The sequence below is a fragment of the Choloepus didactylus genome, chromosome 16 (genome assembly GCF_015220235.1).
Source record: "Choloepus didactylus isolate mChoDid1 chromosome 16, mChoDid1.pri, whole genome shotgun sequence".
Lineage (NCBI taxonomy): Eukaryota > Metazoa > Chordata > Mammalia > Pilosa > Megalonychidae > Choloepus > Choloepus didactylus.
The window spans coordinates 82,949,220-82,969,399 of NC_051322.1; the positions used below are offsets into that span (position 1 = coordinate 82,949,220).

Sequence of the window (20,180 nt, forward strand, 5' to 3'; positions counted from 1 at the left end):
CATATCCCAAAGAATGAAAGTGGACACCTACCTCACACACTACACAAAAATTAACTCCAAGTGGATCAAAGATCTCAATATAAAAGAGTACCGTAAAACTCCTAGAAGATAATGTAGGGAAACATCTTCAAGACCTTGTATTAGGTAGCCACTTCCTAGACTTTACACCCAAAACACAAGCAACAAAAGAAAAAATAGATAAATGGGAATTCCTCAAGCTTAGAAGTTTCTGTACCTCAAAGGAATTTGTTAAAAAGGTGAAGAGGCAGCCAACTCAATAGGAAAAAATTTTTGGAAATCATGTATCTGACAAAGACTGATATCTTTCATAGATAAAGAAATCCTACAATTCAATGACAATAGAACAGACAACCCAAAAATAAAATGAGCAAAATATATGAAAAGACAGTTCTCTGAAGAGGAAATACAAATGACCAAGAAACTCATGAAAAAATGTTCAGTTTCACTAGCTATTAGACAGATGCAAATTAAGACCACAATGAGATACCATCTAACACCAATTAGAATGGCTGCCATTAAACAAATAGGAAACTACAAATGCTGGAGAGGATGTGGAGAAATTGGAAGTCTTATTGATTGTTGGTGAGACTGTATAATGGTTCAGCCACTCTGGAAGTCAGTCTGGCATATCCTTAGAAAACTAGATATAGAGTTACCCTTTGATCCAGTGATTGCACTTCTCAGTATGTACCCAGAAGATCTGAAAGCAGGGACACGAACAGATATCTGCATGCCAATGTTCATAGCAGCATTATTCACAATTGCCAAGAGATGGAAGCAACCCAAATGTCCTTCAACAGGTGAGTGGATAAATAAAATATGGTATATACACATGATGGAATACTACACGGCAGTAAGAAGGAACGATGTCATTAAACATATGAAAATATGGATGAACCTTGAACACATAATGCTGAGTGAAATAAGCCAGGCACAAAAAGAAAAATATTATATGCTACCACTAATATTATATTGAAAAATGTAAAATAAATGGTTTATAATGTAGAGTGTAGAGGAACTAGTGATAGAAAGCAATTAATGGAGGAGGAATGATAACTGAATAAGAATGGACAAGCTATTTTGTTAAATTTAATGTTCTGGGAATGTCCAGAAATTACTACAGTTTGTTAATTTCTGATGGATATGGTAGGAACAAATTCACAGAAATGTTACTATATTAGGTTATTTTCTTTGGGTAGAGTAGGAGCATTTTGGAAATAAAGTAATTATTTTAGGTTAGTTGCCTTTTTCTCACTCCTTTGTTATGCTATGGTTTGTTTGAAATGTTTTTTTACTGTATTTTTTTTTATTTTTTGATATAGTTAATCTTAAACAAAAGAGTTAATTTAAAAAAAGTGAATAAAATACGCACAGCCCCCTTGAGGAGCTGGTGGAGAATGCAGGGGTGTTGTTCTTCCCCACCTCGATGGTTGCTGATGTGCTCACAGACATAGGGGACTGGTGGTTTGATGGGCTGAGCCCTCTACCACAGGGCTTGCCCTTGGGAAGACTGTTGCTGCAAAGGAGAGGCTAGGTCTCCCTATAATTGTGCCTAAGAGCCTCCTCTGAATGCCTCTTTGTTTCTCAGATGTGGCCCTCTCCCTTTAGCTAAGCCAACTTGGCAGGCGAAATCACTGCCCTCCTACTTATGTGGGATCTGACACCTAGGGGAGTGAATCCCCCTGGGAACATGGAATATGACATCTGGGGAGGAATCTTTACCTGGCATCATGGGATGGAGAACATCTTCTAGACCAAAAGAGAGATGTGAAAGGAAATGAAATAAGCTTCAGTGGCAGAGAGATTCCAAAAGGAGCCCAGAGGTCATTCTGGTGGGCACCCTTATGCACAATATAGACAACCCTTTTTAAGTTCTAATGAATTGTAATAGCTAGCAGTGAATACCTGAAGCTATCAAACTACAACCCAGAACCCATGAATCTTGAAGATGATTGTATAAAAATGTAGCTTATGAGAGGTGACAAGGTGATTGGGAGAGCCATATGGACCCCACTTCCCTTTGTCTAGTTTATGGATAGATGAGTAGAAAAATGGGGGAAGAGGAAAATAAAAAGCACCCAGTGTTCTTTTTTACTTTAATTGTTTTTTTTTTTTCACTCTAATTTTTATTCTATTATTTTTGTGTGTGTGGTAAAGAAAATATAAAAATTAATTTTGGTGTCGAATGCACAAGTATATAATGGTACTGTAAACAGTTGAATGCATGCTTTGTTTTGTATGACTGCATAGTATGTGTATATATCTCAATAAAATGAATAAAAAAATAAAATAAAATATATGGTCAAAAAAAGAATCATGCATAAAATACAGGATTCCCTTATACCACCCTTTTATTAGCAACTTGCATTGGTGAGGAGCATGTAGTATAATTGATGATAGCACATTTTAAAAATTATACTAATACCTATATTCCAGGTTTTGTTTAGGGCTCACCATTTGTGTAGAGTAGTTCCATGAATTAAAAAAAAATCTATTACATATATAAAATCAGACATTTCTCCCTTTTAATCACATTTAGATACATATTTCAGTGCTGTTAATTACATGCCACCATCACCAACATCCATACCAAAACCTTACTATTCTTCTGAAGAGGAAGTGTGTACATTGTAAGTCTTAATTTCCCATACCCTAATCCCCATCCTGCCCCATGGAAACTTATATTCTAGATTCTGACACTATGAATTTTGTTAAGCTAATTATTTTAAATCAGTGAAATCATACAACATTTACCCTTTCATGTCTAGCTTATTTTACTCAACATGATGTCTTCAAGATTCATTCATGTTGTCACATGTACTAGGACTTCATTCATTTTACAGGTGAATAATATTAAATCATTATAATATTGTTTTAAATAACACATTTTGTTTATCCATTCATTTGTTGATGGACACTTGGCTTACTTCCATCTTAAGACAATTGTGAATAATGCTGCTATGAAAATCAATGAGAAGATGTATGTTTGAGTCCCTGCTTTCTATTCTTTTAAGTATATACCTAGTAGTGGGATTGACGCACTATATGGTAGCTCTATACTCAGTGTTCTAAGGAACTTCCAAACTGTCTTTCACAGCAGCTGTACCCTTTCACATTGCCACCAGCAATACATGAGGATTCCTATTTCTCTGCAGCCTCTCCAACAATTATTTTCTGTTTTATTTATTTATTTATTTTTAATAGCAGCAATTCTTATAGGTTTTAAATAGTATCTCACTGTGGTTTTTATTTGCATTTCTCTGATATCTAATCTTGTTGAACATCTTTTCATCTGCTTTCTGGCCATTTGCAAATCTTCTTTGGAGAGATATCTATTCAAGTCTTTTGCCAGCTTTTTTTTTTTTTGTTGCTTTTTTTGTTGTTGTTTTGTTTTGTTTTGTTTTTTTTTACCAAAAAGAGAGGAAATCTTTCTCCCTTTTCCATTAACATTTTTATTCAAATTTGAAAGTTGTTCAGTCCCTTCATGAAACAAACTCAGTGTGGTTGCTTACAAATTCATGTAACACTGACCAGGGGAAAATGCAAGTAGAATCAGTGCAAATGAGTTGGACAAGAATAAAATCATTGGCAAACATAGAAACCATGGGCTCTGGTCAGGGGGCTTGAGGTAATAGAGGAAAAATGAAATGTTTCCTTTGCAAAAATGAAAGCTAAGACTTGATAACTGACACGTGTAATAATTTCTAACCTTGAGATTCCCCTTACCTTTAAGTACACTTATTTCCTTGTTTTTTTTTTAAATTCTGTTTTACTGAGATATATTCACATAACCTACAATCATGCACAATGTATAATCCATTGTTCATAGTACCTTTATATAGTTGCACATTCATCCCCAAAATCAATTTTTGAATATATTCATTACTCCAAAAAATAAAACAATAAGAATAAAAATACAAGTAAAGAAGAACACCAAAAAATCGCATCCCCATTTCCCCTAATATTCATTTAATTTTTGTTCCAATTTTTCTACTCATCTGCCCATATACTGGATAGAGGGAGTGTGAGCCACAAGGTTTTCACAATCACACAGTCACAGCATGTAAGCTATATGGTTATACAATCATCTTCAAGAATCAAGGCTACTGGGTTGCAGTTCAACAGCTTCAGGTATTTCCTTTTAGCTATTCCAATACACTAAAAACCAAAATCTATATAATGAATAAGAATAACATTCAGAATGACCTCTTGACTCCATTTGAAAGCTCTCTGCCACTGAAAGTTTGTTTTGATTCATTTCTCTTCCCCCTTTTTGTCAAGAAGACTTTCTTAATCCCATGATGTTCAGTCCAGGCTCAACACTGGGAGTCATGCCCCACATTGTCAAGGAGATATAAACCCCGGTGAGTCATGTTCCACTTGGGGGGGGGGGATTTTGTCCATTTCTTAATTGAGTAGTTTGTCTTATTGTTGAGTTGAGTGATTACTTTATATATTCTAGATATTAAATCTTTATCTGATACCTGGTTTCCAAATATTTTTTACCATTTTGTAAGTTTTCCATTTTATTTTCATGATAAAGTCCTCCGACAAGCAAACGTTTTTAATTTTGATGGGGTCCCATTTAATTCTTTTTTTGTTGCTTGTGATTTGGGTGGAAAGTTAAAAGAAACTATTGCCTAACAAAAGATTCTGAAGATGTACTCCCTACATTAGGAGTTTGGCAGTCCTGGTTCTTATATTTCCGTCTTTGAGCCATTTTGACTTGATTTTTATTCACTATGTGAGTTAGGAAAGCTCCTATTTTTGAAAATGGAGATCATTTTCCCAGCACCATTTGTTGAAGAGACTGTCATTTCCCAATGAGTGGTCTTTACCCCTTGTCACAAAACAATTGGTCATAAGTATGATGGTTAATTTCTGAGCTCTCAATTTAATTCCATTGGTGTATACATCTGTCCTTGTGCCAGTACCATGCTACTTTGATTACTGCAGATTTGCAATAAGTTTTAAGGTTAGGAAGGATGAGTCTTCCTACTTCATTCTTATTTTACATGATGGCTTTATCTATTCAGGGTCTTACACTTCCATATAAATTCAATAAATGACTTTTCCATTTCTGCAAAGAAAGTTTTGGAATTTGGATTGGGATTGCACTGAATCTATAAATGGCTTTGGGTAGGATTGATGTCTTAATGGTACGTAGCCTTCCATTCTATGAACATGGGATATCCTTCCATTTATTTAGTTCTTCTTTAATTTCTTTTAACAATATTTTATAGATTTCTGGGTACAAGCCCTTTACATTCTTGTTCAGTTTTATTTTCACATGCTTTATTATTTTAGTTGCTATTATAAATGTTTTCTTGATTTTGTCTTTTAATTGCTCATTATTGCATATAAAATCTATTGATTTGGGGGTGTTCATCTTGTACCCTGCCATTTTGCTGAATCTGTTTATTAGCTCTAGGGTATTTGTTGTGGATTTCCAGGATTTTCTGTATAAAAGATTATGTTATCTGCAAACAAGGACAGTTTTACTACTTCCTTTCCAATTTGGATTACTTTTATTGACCAATTTCCCTGGAAAGAACTTCCAGTACAATGTTGAATTACAGTGGTGACAGTGGGCATCCTTTTCTCATTTCTCTTCTTAGAGAGAAAGCATTCAGACTTTCCCCATTAAGTAGGATGTTGGCTGTGTGCTTTTCATATAAGGCCTTTATCATGTTGAGGAACTTTCATTCCATTCCTAATGCTCTAAGCGTTTTTATCAAGAAATTTTGCTGGTTTTGTCAAATGCCTTTTCTGCATGGAGATGACAACATTGATTTTTTTTTTCATTATGTTCATGTGGTAAACTATATTAATGGAATTTCTTATGTTGAACCTACTTTTCATACCAGGGATCCCATATTGATCATTGTGTATAAATCTTTTAATAAGCTATTTGATTTGGTTTGCTAGTATTTTTGAGAATTTTTGCTTTTGTATTCATAATAATCTGCAAATTCCTTTTCTTGTGGTATTTTACCTTTCTTTGGTAACAGAGTGATGTTGACCTCATACAAAGAATTAGTGGGTGCTTCCTCCTCTTCAAATTTTTGGAAGAGTTTGAGGATAATTGAAAATAAGTCTTCTTGGAATATTTGGTAAAATTCCCCTGTAAAGTCATCTGGTCATGGGCTTTTCTTTGTTGGGAGTTTTTTGATTACTGATTCAGTCTCTTTATTAGTAACTGGTTTGTTGAGAAATTCTGTTTCATTTAGTTCATTTAATTTACTGGTATACAGTTGTTAATAGTATCTTCTTGCAGTCCTTTTTTATTTCAGTAGGTCTGTAGTAAAGACCCCCTTACCATGTCTGATTTCCATTATGTTTCCATTATTTTCATTTGCCTCAAGATATTTCCTAATTTCACTTCTGATTTCTTCTTTTTCCCATTGCTCTTTTTAAAGAATATCTTGTTTAACTTCCACATATTTGTGAATTTTTCATTTCTCCCTCTGTTTCTGTTTTCTATTTTCATTCTGCTGTGTTTTTGGAAAGTATACATTGTATTGTTTAATTATTTTTTATGTTATTGGGACTTGTTTTGTGACCTAACATATGATCCATCATGGAGAATTGTTCATGTGTATTTGAAAAGAATGTACATTTTTGGGGGGAGGGATGAAGTGTTCTCTATATATCTGTTAGGTATATTTGGTTTAGAGTATTTTTCATGTCTTGCATTTCCTTATTGATTTTCTAACAAGATATTTTATCCATTATTGAAAGTGGTGTATTAAAATTTCCTACTATTAATGTAGAACCATCAATTTTCCCTTCATATCGGTCAGTGTTTAATTCATATATTTTGACACCATCAAGCACATTGACATATGCCTAATTGGAATTCCAGAAGGAGATGAGAGGGAAATGGGGAAGAAATAATACTTGACAGAATAAAGACTGAAAACTTCTCAAATGTGACGAAAAACTTTAATCTATACATTCAAGAATGTCAATGGGAGCCAAGTATGATTAACCCAAAGAGATCTGCACATAGGCACATCATTATTAAACTGATGAAAAAAAGAAAGAAAATCTTGAAAGCAGCAAGACAATAGGAATCCTCATGTACAAGGAAAACACAATAAGAATCTCAGCTGATATCTAATCAGAAATAGTAGACACCATGAAGTAGGGGAATGACATCTTGAAAGTACTGAAAGAAACAAACTATCAAGGACATATTCTATGTTTAGCAAAATCATCCTTTAAAAAAGAAGTGAAATAAAGTCATTCACTGTTAGATGAAGTCTAAGAAAATGTGTTGCTAGTAAATCTGCCTCACAAGAAATACTAAAGAATATTTCAGGTTGTAAGGAAATTACATCAAACAATAATTCAAATCCACTTGAAGAGATACAGAACATGGGTAAATTTTGTTATGTAGGTACATTAAAAATATTGCATATATGTATTTTTCTCTTTTCTTCTGTTAACCATTAAAATAAGTCAACAAAACAATAATTATAAAACTATGTTTTTGGACTGCAACACGTAAAGTTGTAGTACATATGACAAAATGGCAAGATAAGGAACTGACATTGGAGGACATTTTCTAATTTTTTTGAATTAAGTTACTATCGAACTGTTTTAAGTTAAGATGTATAGTGCAATGCTCAGAATAACAACTAAGTATTAGTTAATATTATATATTTATATATATTATTAATATGATAAAAAATCCAAAAAAAGGAATTAAAATTGTTTAAGTTAGATGTAGTTTAGATTAAAAAATGTATAAGAGGAGCAATATAGGAACTAAGATATATGAGATATATAGAAAACAAATAACAAACTGCAATACATTAATCTAACCTCCTTAATAATATTAAGTATAGATTAAAAATTCTAATCCAATGACAGAGATTAACAAACTAGATACCCAAACAAGGTCAAACAACATGCTCTTTATGAAATATACACTTTAGATTCAGAGAAAAAATAAGCTTAAAGCTAGAAGATGGGAAATTGTATACCATGCAATTAGTAATCATTAGACAGTGGCAGTAACTGTACCTCTAGGAGACAAAATAGACTTAAGACAATGTTACTAGAGGAAAAGTGGTATATTTAATAATGATAAAAAAGTGAATGCATCAAGATAATAAAGCAAATTTATAAATACATATGCACCTAACAATGGAGCCCCAAAACACATGAAGCAAAGAATGATAAAATTAAAGGTAGAAAGGAATAATTCAGGGAGACTTTAATATCTATTCTCATTAATAGATAGAACAACTAGAATTTACAAGGACATCAAATACAGAGTTTAGAAAGGGTGAGTTAAAGCTGCTTTTGTTCACAGACTCCTGATATTCCATATAGACAATTCTAAGGAATTAAAAAAAAAAATACTACTATTAAGCTTAACAAGTTAAAGGGGGAAAATGAATATGTTAAATCTATGTCTATTTCTCCATATCAAGAGCTAATAATCCAAAAACACAATTAAGTTAGCAGTTACTTTCATGATGACATCCAATAGAACAAAATACTTAAAAATAAATTTAACAAAAAATGTAAAACTTATACATGGAGTAATACTAAACCTTGCCAAGAGTAATTAAATCTTATATAAATGGGGATATGTCATGTACCTGGTTTAGGTTTAGGAGACTGAAAAATTTTGAGATGTAATTTGCCACAAATTGATTTCCAGATTCAGTGCAATCACTTTCAAAATCCCAGCAGGAATTTTTGAAGATATTGTCAAGCTAATTCTAAAATTCTTTGGAAATGTAATGGAACTAGAATACTCATAACAATTTTTAAGTGACAAAAAAAATGGGAGAACTTACCCAACCCTATATCAAAACTTACTACTAAATTACAGTAAATGAGACAGTGTGTCTTTCCCATAAATATTGATATAAATCAATGGAACTGACTTAAGAGTAGAGAAGTAAAGCCATCTATTTTTGGGCAATTATTTTGTGACAAAGATGCCAATGGGATTCAGTGAGGAATTTTTTGCTTTACCCCAAATTCAGAATTACTTGCCTTATTTCTAAATAGTATAGGTTTCAACATGACCTTGGAAAACTGGAGGCTTATATTATCTGGCTGCTATGTTTACATCTATTGATGTGAAGAAGAGTACAGGGATACAGAAAAGGAAGTATTTATTCATAAGAAGAAGAAAACATAGAAAAACTATTTTGATCAAATATTTCTACTTTCTGATTCTATAATCTGGCAGAATATTATGCAAATATTATTGCAACTGTTTATTACTGAACATTAAAATATTAAGTGAGAATTTTTCTTTGATTAGTTAAGATTCTCTTTAGAGCATCTTTTACATCTTTGTTCCTTAGGCTGTAGATCAATGGATTCAGCATAGGGATAACCAGGGTGTAAAACACAGAGGCCATTTTATCAATATCAAAGGTATGGCTGGATTTGGGTTGCAGGTAAATGAACAACAGTGTCCCATAGAACACAACTACCACAGTCAGATGGGAGCCACAGTTAGAAAAGGTTTTGTACCTCCCCTTGGCTGAGTTCATTCTGAAGATGGCCACAAGAATAAACATGTAGGATATGAGAACAATTAACAAGGAAGAGAGCAAATTACCACCTGAAAAGATTAAAATGATCAATTCTAATTCACATGTGTCAGAACAGAGTATGGAAATTAAAGGCAGACAATCACAATAAAAATAACTGATGATGTTAGAGCCACAAAAGGATAATGTAAATAACTTAATTGTGAGAATTAGGGACACAAAAGTGCTATAGAGATATGGAGTAATTACAAGTACCCAGCACACTTTCTCTGCCATGATTGCCACATAGAGAAGAGGTTTGCAGATGGCCACATAGCGATCATAAGCCATTGCTGATAGAATAAACAGTTCACTGATGATAAAAATCTCAAAAGTTGCCAGCTGAGTGGCACACCAATTATAGGAAATAGTATTTTTGCTCACCACAAAGTTTACCATCATTTTTGGGCCAATGACAGTGGAATATCCAAGATCAGTAATGGACAAATGTCTAAGGAAAAAGTACATGGGTGTGTGTAGCTTGGAATCCAAATGGGTCAAGAAAATCACACCCAGATTGCCTATCACTGTGACCAAGTATATTACAAGAAAGGTTGCAAAGAGTGGTGCCTTCAGTCCAGGGTGGGCTGTAATACCCATGAGAATAAATTCAGTCACTTGGGACACTGCTGTATGATTGCCTTTTTCCATAAGGTTCATTCTGGTAATCTGTGTAAGGCATAAAATCAGTACTTATATTATTTGACATGCTATCTCTGAGACAACATAGACCTTTATGTATAAGCTATAGGGGCCTTTTCTCCATCTCAAATCCTAAATAGAGATTCCTCCACCCAAAATGTCAAAATTACATGCACTAGCACTGAATTCATTAAAACTTGCTCAAGTATGCCTTAAAAGAGGCAAAATAATTTCATGTGGTTGTTTTTCAAGCACTCATGATGACTTAGTTCTTTTGACCCAAAATCTTTTTAAGTGTTTTCAGCTTTTAAAAATTTCAAGTAATTTGTAAAACAGACCTCCACTCATAAGCCACAAACCTCACCTTTCTGACAATTGCCATATCTATATAAAGTAGCAAGGCATGAAGAAACTTTCCAAGCTATTGGTGGAGTGATGAATCAGATGGTGATTAGGAAACAACTGACCATTAAATATTGGTTTTAATACTTCTCCCTATGAAATCAGTTTTTAAGCAATGGAAAATATGCTATGATAAGTTAATTTTAGAATTTTGTTAATAATGTCATAGTCTTCATTGTTACATCTGCCTGTTTTTCTGCAGATTGAATCACTTCTTCTGAATGATCCTTCAGTCATGCATACCTTTTCTGTGCACAAAGGACCTAATTATTCTGATTATTCTTGAACACTTAATGGAGATTTATGTAAAGAAGCTGAGCAGAATAAAGAATACAAATGAATAGACAGCACAAAAGGACATATGTGCAAAGCAGTTTTTTAAGCACTTTACAGTAACTCATGTGATACACAATAAAAATAGAAAATGGGTACTGTTTCTATCCTCACCTGACAAGGAAGGAAATTGAGATAAGAGAGTTAAATAACAAAGATCACTCAGCTAATATGTTGTGGAGTCAGAGTTAAATCCAAACATTTTGCCTTGAGAACAGGTTTTTTTCAAACATGACATAGTGCCTCTCCATTAAGGTACCTGAGATAGGAAATAAAGAGAGGGAAAAGAAGGACACCAGAGAAATAAGAGAAGACAAGATCAACATTGAAATACATGACTGAAGCATAAGCTAACTTGAAACAAAGGTGTTATAAATAACACAGTACAGAATATCAGGGACTGTATATTAAGTCTATCATGAATAATAATTCTATTGATGACAGAAAAACGTGTTGCAAAGGTGGAAGCATTTTTGCAAGCATAAGCTCTTCAAGATATTTGGGGATGGTCCAGTTTAAGTTATATATGTTCCACGAAAGTTTCAAAGACCAATGTTTCATGCTCACCTTAATGGAAGATCATGTTTGGCTCCCTTCAGGTTTAATCCTAACTGTTGCAGGAAAGATTTAAGTGCTTTTCTATCCCCTTAAGTCTCATTTTCTTGAAATTTACTTTGATTTGAGAATAAACACATTGCATACAATTACCTCAAGGGACAGTGCATTAGTTAGCTGCTAATTGTTCTCTGAAAATCCTGTTAGGAAAATGTCAAAAGTATTTTTTACCTGGGTCTATCTGAATTAATAAATTACATAATATCATCAAACCCTGGACATCAGAAGTATGCTTTTGTTTGTAGCTCAGTTATACATCATTATTAATATAGTGGGTATACAGCACCCAAACATACACACACCCAAATGCACTCACACACACACATACACAAACACAACACATATTCACACATAAAATACATGAGTAAATGAAAGAATGACTTCCTCAAAAGTGATTTAATATTTGATATGCAACATGATTTATAAGGATATTTTTCTGGATATAGATTTGTAGGTGTACATAAGATTATACAGATTATATTGCATCTGCTGAGAAACTGTGATCATTCTTTTCAATGTCCTTCTGTAAATAATATATCTTTTATCTCTGGATGTTTTTATGGATTTCTCTTTAGCATTGGTTTTCAGAAATTTGGTTGTGAGTGCCTTGGCATGATTTTTTTGTTTGTTTGTTTATCCTGTGTGGAGTTCTTTGAGCTTCTCTTATCTCTGGGATTTGTTATTTTGTTTTGTTTTATAAATTTGGAAAAATATCTGACCATGAATGTTTTTCTTCTGCCCAATACATTCTATAATTTCTTCCTGGGCCTACAGTTAACGGCAGGTTAGATAGCCTGTAATTAGTACACAGATCACCGAGAATAATTTCTTATAGTGTTTATTTCGGTATTTCATTTTCTCTCTGGCTTCATTTTGGATAATCACTAGTAATATGCTTAATTTAGTTATGTTAATTTTCAGGGTATAATTTCCTGTTTCTCTAATAATTTTTATATTTGTTTCTGATATTGTATTTTCATCTCTAAAGTTCCTTTTGTAGATTTTTTAAATTTTTTCTTATTTTTCTCATTTTATTCTTCCTTTCTGTTAAATCACTGAACACACTGAACATATCTCTACTAGTTATTTTAAAGTCCCTGTCTGCTAATTGTCTCAACAGTTAAATCTGTCAATTGACTGATGTATCTTCTGGCTACATGACATGTTCCTCTTGCTCATGAGCAGTAATTTGGATTGGATGCTGAATATTGTGTGTGTAAAAGATATTGCTTTTTTAAAAGAGACCTCATTGCTCTTTTTGAAGCCTGTCTTCAGCTAGGTGGATAGATCTATAGTAGCTTTTTCCTCTAAGAACTCTACTGGATGCTCATATGTTAAATAAGAACTATATTCTCTGGCCATTTGGAAGCTAATGTAGCCTGTCATCTCTGACCTCTGTAATTTGTTCAGTTTATAAATTCCTGGTTATCATTTCACAGCCTTGTGGAGTTCCACTGTATAGGAGACTTGTACATTAAAGTCTAAGCTACTGCACATGTCAGGAGGGCCCATTTTGGTTAGATTCAGCTTCAGTTATCAAGAAAACTTTGGACTTGGGGTGGTTTGGTTCTGGGCTGCTCCAAGGCCCTTCATTAATAAACATGAGGGTACTGTCTTTGGTGATTATAAGACTTTGAAGTTGAAAAACTGGATAAATGGGTAAAAATGAAGGTTAGCCACAAGGTTTTCACAATCACAAGGACAGAAGAAAAAGGCTATACAATCTTCACCAGAGATCAAGGCAGCTGGATTAGAGTTCAGGTTTCAGGTATTTCCTTCTGTCTACTCTAATATACCAGAAAGTAAAAGGGAATACCTGTATAATGATTCAATAATCAGTCCTTAAATACTAACTTTTCAGTTACCCTCTGTTTATAAGTTTCAACTGCCACAGCTTCTGTAGAATCCAATATTGTAGATGAGCCCCCCCCCCAAATCTCCATGCACTGCTCAGCTTGCCTAAACATGAGACACATTGAATGGGCTGAGGAGGAAAAAGAGGTGTATGCAAACCAGTGGGAGGGCAGGGGAAACTTCCTAAATCTGCCTGCCAGTAGTGATTTTTCAATTGGCTTTTATACAGGTTAGAGACAAAGAAAGATAATTATCTTGGGTAGCAAGTGATAAGAGTCTGGACAACTTCCTTAGTTCCTTATCTCAGTTATTTACTAATTCCTTTATGATTTACATCTTTTTGATAACTGGGGCATGGTGCCTGCTGGTCTGGGGCAAAAAATGAAAGTTGATTCATATCTGGGTGCAGACTTAATGTTTACATATTACATTTACACATTGCATATCTGTGAAACTAAAGCTCAAATTCACAGCTTGCTTTTACAGATTGCTCCTTTGTGAGACTAAAAGCTCAAATTCACAGGTTACTTACAGTTTTAAGGTTATACTTAAAAGGCTACCATTGCAGTATGTGCTTCTCATTTCAAGCCCATTGTCTTGAATATTGTGATTGATGAAAAATAAGGCTTACTCTAAAATGCTGAAGGTTACTCTGTGTATGAACAGGGAGAGTCCACAGCAGGGTAGATATAATATGATTTCAGTATAATATATGAATCTCTCTATCCTCTTAAATATAACATTTTAAACTTTCTAAAATAGTAATTTTGCCATGGATTTTTGTTGAAAAAACAAACACAAAGTTTGGCCAAATGCATAAGAAACCATGATCCAAACATATGTTCTCTGCTAAAGACTCACTTTAAATTCAAAGGTACAAATAAGCTAAAAGGGAAAGGATTGGGGGAAAATATCTTGCAATGTTGTATCCAAAAGAAAGCTAGAATAGCTATAATGATATTAGATAAAATATACTTTAAGTCAAAAACTGTTACAAGGAGACAAAGATAATAACAGGGAAATTCAACAGGAAACTAAAAATTATGAATATATATGCACCTCTGGGTAGAGCTCCAAAATATTTGAGACAAATACTGACAAATTGAAGAAATTGATAGTTCTACATTAATAGTAGGAGATTTTAATACATGACTTTCAATACTGGATAGAGCATCTAGTCAGAAAATCCATAAGGAAATACACAATCTGAAAGATACTTTAAACCAAATATATCTAACAGACATATACAGAGTATTCTACTTACCATGCTCAAATCAAAACAAAACAAAACAAAACATACAAACAAACAAAAAACAAAATACATATTATCTCAAGTACATGTGAATCATTCTCTAAGACAGACCATACATTAGGCCAAAAAACAAATTTCAATAAATTAAAAAAATCAGTAAACAATACAATGTACATTCTCCAGAGTAGAATGATGCTAGAAATAAAAAAAAAACAGAGGGAGAAATGGAAAATATACAAATACATGGAAATTAAACAACATAGTCTTAAAAACAGTCAATGGACAAACAGGAAATCAGAAGTGAAATTAGCAAATTTCTTAAGGAACATTTTTATTTATTATGTTGGAAATACAACATAAAAATGAAAATCAGATATTTTAAGGGTGGTCACTCTTAAAAAAACTTACAACATAGAAATAGAAGGAGACTTCCTCAACATGGTAAAGTCCATCTGTGTAAAGCACACAGCCAGCATTCTACTTAATGGGGAAAGTCTAAATGCTTTCTCTCTAAAATGAGAGACAAAATAAGCATGCCCACTGTCACAACTGTTATTCAACAGTGTACTGGAAGTTCTTTCCAGGGAAATTGGTCAATAAAAAGAAATTAAAAGGAAAAAAAGTAATAAAACTGTCCTTGTTTGCAGAAGACACAATCCTTTATACAGAAAATTCTGAAAATCCACAACAAATCTCCTAGAGCTGATAAACAATTTCTGCAAAATGGCAAGGTACAGGATCAATACCCCCAAATCAATAGATTTTATACAATAATGTACAATTGAAAGAAGAAATAAAGAAAAATGACATTCATAATAAAAACTAAAAGACTCAAACATCTAAGAATAAAACTAACCAAGAATTTAAAAGAATTGTACACAGAAATCTACCAAATATTGCTAAAAGAAATTAAAGAAAAAATAAATGAATGGGAGGTGGGGCAAGATGGCAGCATAGAGAGGAGTGGAAGCTAAGTAGTCCCCCTGGAAAAACTACAAAAAAACAGAAACAACTAGTAAATAATCCAGAATAACTGCGGGGGGACAAAGGAGACCATCCACTCATCATACACCAACCTGAATTGGGAGGAATGCCCGAGAACACAGCATAAAATCTGTAAGTAAAACCTGCAGATCCAAGTCATGAGATGCCCTCCCCCATAGCCCAAGCTGCAAAGCCTCATGGTGCCAGAGAGAAGCTCTCTCCCAGCAAGCGAATACAGCTCAGCTGAGCTCCAACTGGGGTTTTAAGCAGTGAGTGTAAACTGCTCACTACAGGTACACATCCCCAAAAAACAGACAGAGGCTTTGGGTGATGACTGACCTTGGAGAGCCAGAGGGTTGCCTTGGACTAGGTCTGAAGGGGACTATCTGCTTCTTTATCAGCTCAGTGGGGAAAGCCCCAGTCATTTTCAGTTTCAAGGGCTGTGACTCAGGGAAGGGTGGAGACAGCACAAGCAGAGAGAGACCATTGAAATGCTAATGACCTCCACCTGGGGGTCTGTCTTCTCTAGGAGGAAAGGGGTGGGGCCCTTCCCATTCAGAACCAGACCCCACAGCCTGGAGGAACACAGCCATACCTCCTCACACCAGTCAAGAATTACAGGCTAACAGGCATCACCTGCTGGGCAGAAAAGCACAGTGACCTGAGGCATCAAAGGGTGGAGCAATTTTCTAAGACACACCTGCAGGGAAACCAGATAATGAATATTTCTTCCTTCTGGGACCTGAGCCTGTTCTGGTCTGGGAAAACCTGATTTGGATAACCAAGGAAACCATGCCTAGACAACAGAAAATTACAAACTACACTAAGAAAAACAAAGTTATGGCCCAGTCAAAGGAACAAATGTACACTTCAACTGAGATACAGGAATTTAAACAACTAATGCTAAATCAATTCAAAAAGTTCAGAGAAGATATTGCAAAAGAGATAGAGGCTGTAAGGAAACACTGGGCATATATATGGCAGAAATCAAAAGTTCAAAAAAACAACTAGCAGAATCTATGGAAATGAAAGGCACAACACAGGAGATGAAAGACACAATGGAAACATACAACAGCAGATCTCAAGAGGCAGAAGAAAACACTCAGGAACTGGAGAACAAAACACCTGAAAGCCTACATGCAAAGGAGCAGATGGAGAAAAGAATGAAAAAATATGAGCAACATCTCTGGGAACTCAAGGATGAAACAAAGTACAATAAGGTACATATCATTGGTGTCCCAGAAGGAGAAGAGAAGGGGAAGGGGGCAGAAGCAATAATAGAGGAAATAATTAATGAAAATTTCCCATCTCTTATGAAAGACATAAAATTACAGATCCAAGAAGCGCAGCGTACTCCAAACAGAAGAGATATGAGTAGGCCTATGCCAAGACACTTAATAATCAGATTAAATTGTTAAAGACAAAGAGGGAATCCTGAAAGCAGCAAGAGAAAAGCAATCCATTACATACAAAGGAAGCTTAATAAGACTATGTGTGGATCTCTCAGCAGAAACCATAGAGGCAAGAAGGAAGTGGTGTGATATATTTAAGATACTGAAAGAGAAAAATCACCAACCAAGAATCCTATATCCAGCAAAGCTGTCCTTCAAATATGAGGGAGAGCTGAAAATATTTTCTGACAAACAGACAATGAGAGACTTTGTGAACAAGACACCTGCCCTACAGGAAATACTAAAGGGAGCACTACAGGGTGATAGAAGACAGGAGTGCATGGCTTGGAACACAATTTTGGGAGATGGTAGCACAACAATGTAAGTACACTGAACAAAGGTAACTATGAATACGGTTGATAGAGGAAGGTGGGGAGCATGTGAGACACCACAAGAAAGGAGGAAAGATAAAGACTGGGACTGTGTAACTTGGTGAAATCTAGAGTATTCAACAATTGTGATAAAATGTACAAATATGTTCTTTTACGAGGGAGAACAAGCAAATGTCAACTTTGCAAGGTGTTAAAAATGGGGAGGCATTGGGGGAGGGATGTAATCAGCATAAACTAGAGACTTTAACTAATAGAATCATTGCATTATGCTTCCTCTAATGTAACAAAGGTGATATACCAAGGTAAATGGAGATAAGAGGAGGGGATAGGGGAGGCATGTTAGACACTTGACATTGGTGGTATTGTCTGATTCTTTATTCTACTTTGATTTAAGGTTATTTTTCCTTTTGCTGCTTCCTAGCTGTCTTTTTTTTTCCTCTTTCTTTTGCCTCTCTACCTTCTTTGACTCTCCCTCCTGCCTTGTGGAAGAAATGTAGATGCCCTTATATAGATAATGGTGAAGGTGGTGAACACATAAATGTATGACCATGCAGAGAACCATCGACTATTTACTTGGGATGGAATGTACGGTGAGTGAACAAAACCATATTAAAAAAGAAAAAATGGGTTGATGACAAAACCTCGAGGGCAATATACTGAGTGAAATAAGCCCATCACCTAAGGACAATTATTGCAGGGTCTCACTGACAGCAACTAATTATAATATGTAAACTCATAGACATGAAATATAAGTTACCAAGATATAGGATGAAGCTTAAGAATGGGGAGTGGTTACTTAGTATGAGCAGAATGTTCAATTAGGATGAACTTAAATGTTTGGAAATGAATGGGGGTGTTGGTAGCAAGATGTGAGAATAACTAACAGCACCAAATGGTGTGTGAATGAGGTGGAAAGGGGAAGCTCAGAATCACATATGTCACCAGAAGGAAAGTTGGAGGTCAAAAGATGGGAATGTATAAAACTGAATCCTATGGTGGGCAATGTCCATGATCAACTGTACAAATAGTAGAAATCACTTCCATGAACCAGAACAAATGTATGACAATACAATTAGAAGTTAATAATAGAGGGGCATATAGGGAAGAACTATATACCTATTACAAACTATATACTACAGCTAGTAGTATTTCAACATTTTTTCATAAACAGTAACAAATGTACTGTATCAATACTACAAGTCAACATTTGAGGGGAGTTGGTTAGGGATAGGGGAGGATTAGAGTTTTCTTGTTTTCTTTTTTCATCTTTCACTTTATTTCTTGTCTGGAGTAATGAAAAGTTTCTAAAAATTGAACAAAAATTCAGTGTGATGGATGCACAACTGTATGAGGGTACCCAGGGGCAAATGATTGTACACTTTGGATCTTTGGATAATTGTATGTTATCTGAACAATCTCAATAAAAATGAAAAAAAAATAAAAAATAAAAAAAAATAAATAAATGAATGGAAGTATATTCCATGTTCATGGATTGGAAGACTATATATCATAAAGATGTCAATCCTACCCAAAGCCATTTATAGATTCAATGCAAACCCAATCCAAATTCCAAAACTTTCTTTGCAGAAATGGAAAAATCATTCACTGAATTTATATGGAAGGTTAAGACTCTGAATAGATAAAGCCATCATGTAAATAAGAATGAAGTTGGAAGACTCATCCTTCCTAACATTAAAACTTATTGCAAATCTGCAGTAATCAAAATAGCATGCTCCTGGCACAAGGACAGACATATACACCAATTGAATTAAATTGAGAGCTCAGAAATTAACCATCACATTTATAACCAATTTATTTGTGACAAGGGGGTAAAGACCACTTATTGTGAAATGATAGTACTTTCAACAAATGGTCCTGGGAAAACTGGATCTCCATTTTCAAGAAAAAAAGAAGCATTCCTAACTCATATCTTAAACAAAAATCAAGTCAAAATGGATCAAAGACTGTAATATAAGAACCAGAACTATGAAACTGCTAACGTAGGAAGTACATTTTCAGGGCCTTTTGTTAGGCAATTGTTTCTTTGACTTTCCACACAAATCACAAGCAACAAAAGAAAGATTAGATAAATGGGACCCCATCAAAATTAAAAAAAAAAAAAAAACAACTTTTACTTGTCAAAGGAATTTATAATGGAAATAAAATGGAAACCTACAAAACAGGACAAATATTTGGAAGCCACATGTCAGGTAAACATTTAATATCCAGAATATGTAATCATTGAATTCAAACAAAAGAAAAACATTCTAATTTAAAATGGCAAATGTTTGAATAGATATCTCTCCAATGAAGAAATGGCCAGAAAACACATGTAAGGATGCTCATTATCATTAGCCATCAGGGAAATGCAAATCAAAACCACAATCTGATACTATTTCAAACCCATTAGAATTGCTGCTATTAAAAAGAAAAATAGAAAATAAGTGTTGGAGAGAATGCAGAGAAGTAGGAATACTTATTCAATGTTGATGGCAATGTAAAATTTTGTAGTCATTGTAGAAAGTTTTGTGATTCCTCAGAATACTAAGTATAGAGCTACCATATGGCATCCCAATCCCACTACTAGGTACATACTCAAAGGAATTAAAAGCAGAGACTCAAAGAAATGTTTGCACACTGATTTTCTAGAAGCATTAATTATAGTTTCCTTAAGATCAATGTAAGCCAAGTGTCCATCAATTGATGAATGGATAAACAAAATGTGTTA

At 34.2% G+C, this 20,180-nt stretch overlaps 1 protein-coding gene across 1 annotated transcript; it reads right to left on the reverse strand.

The window, feature by feature from the left end:
• Nucleotides 1–9,287: 9,287 nt before the first annotated feature.
• LOC119511626 (olfactory receptor 8K1-like) lies at nucleotides 9,288–10,247 on the reverse strand. Its single transcript, XM_037806133.1, has one exon. The coding sequence runs from the start codon at nucleotides 10,245–10,247 to the stop codon at nucleotides 9,288–9,290; it is 960 nt and encodes a 319-aa protein (XP_037662061.1).
• Nucleotides 10,248–20,180: the final 9,933 nt, after the last annotated feature.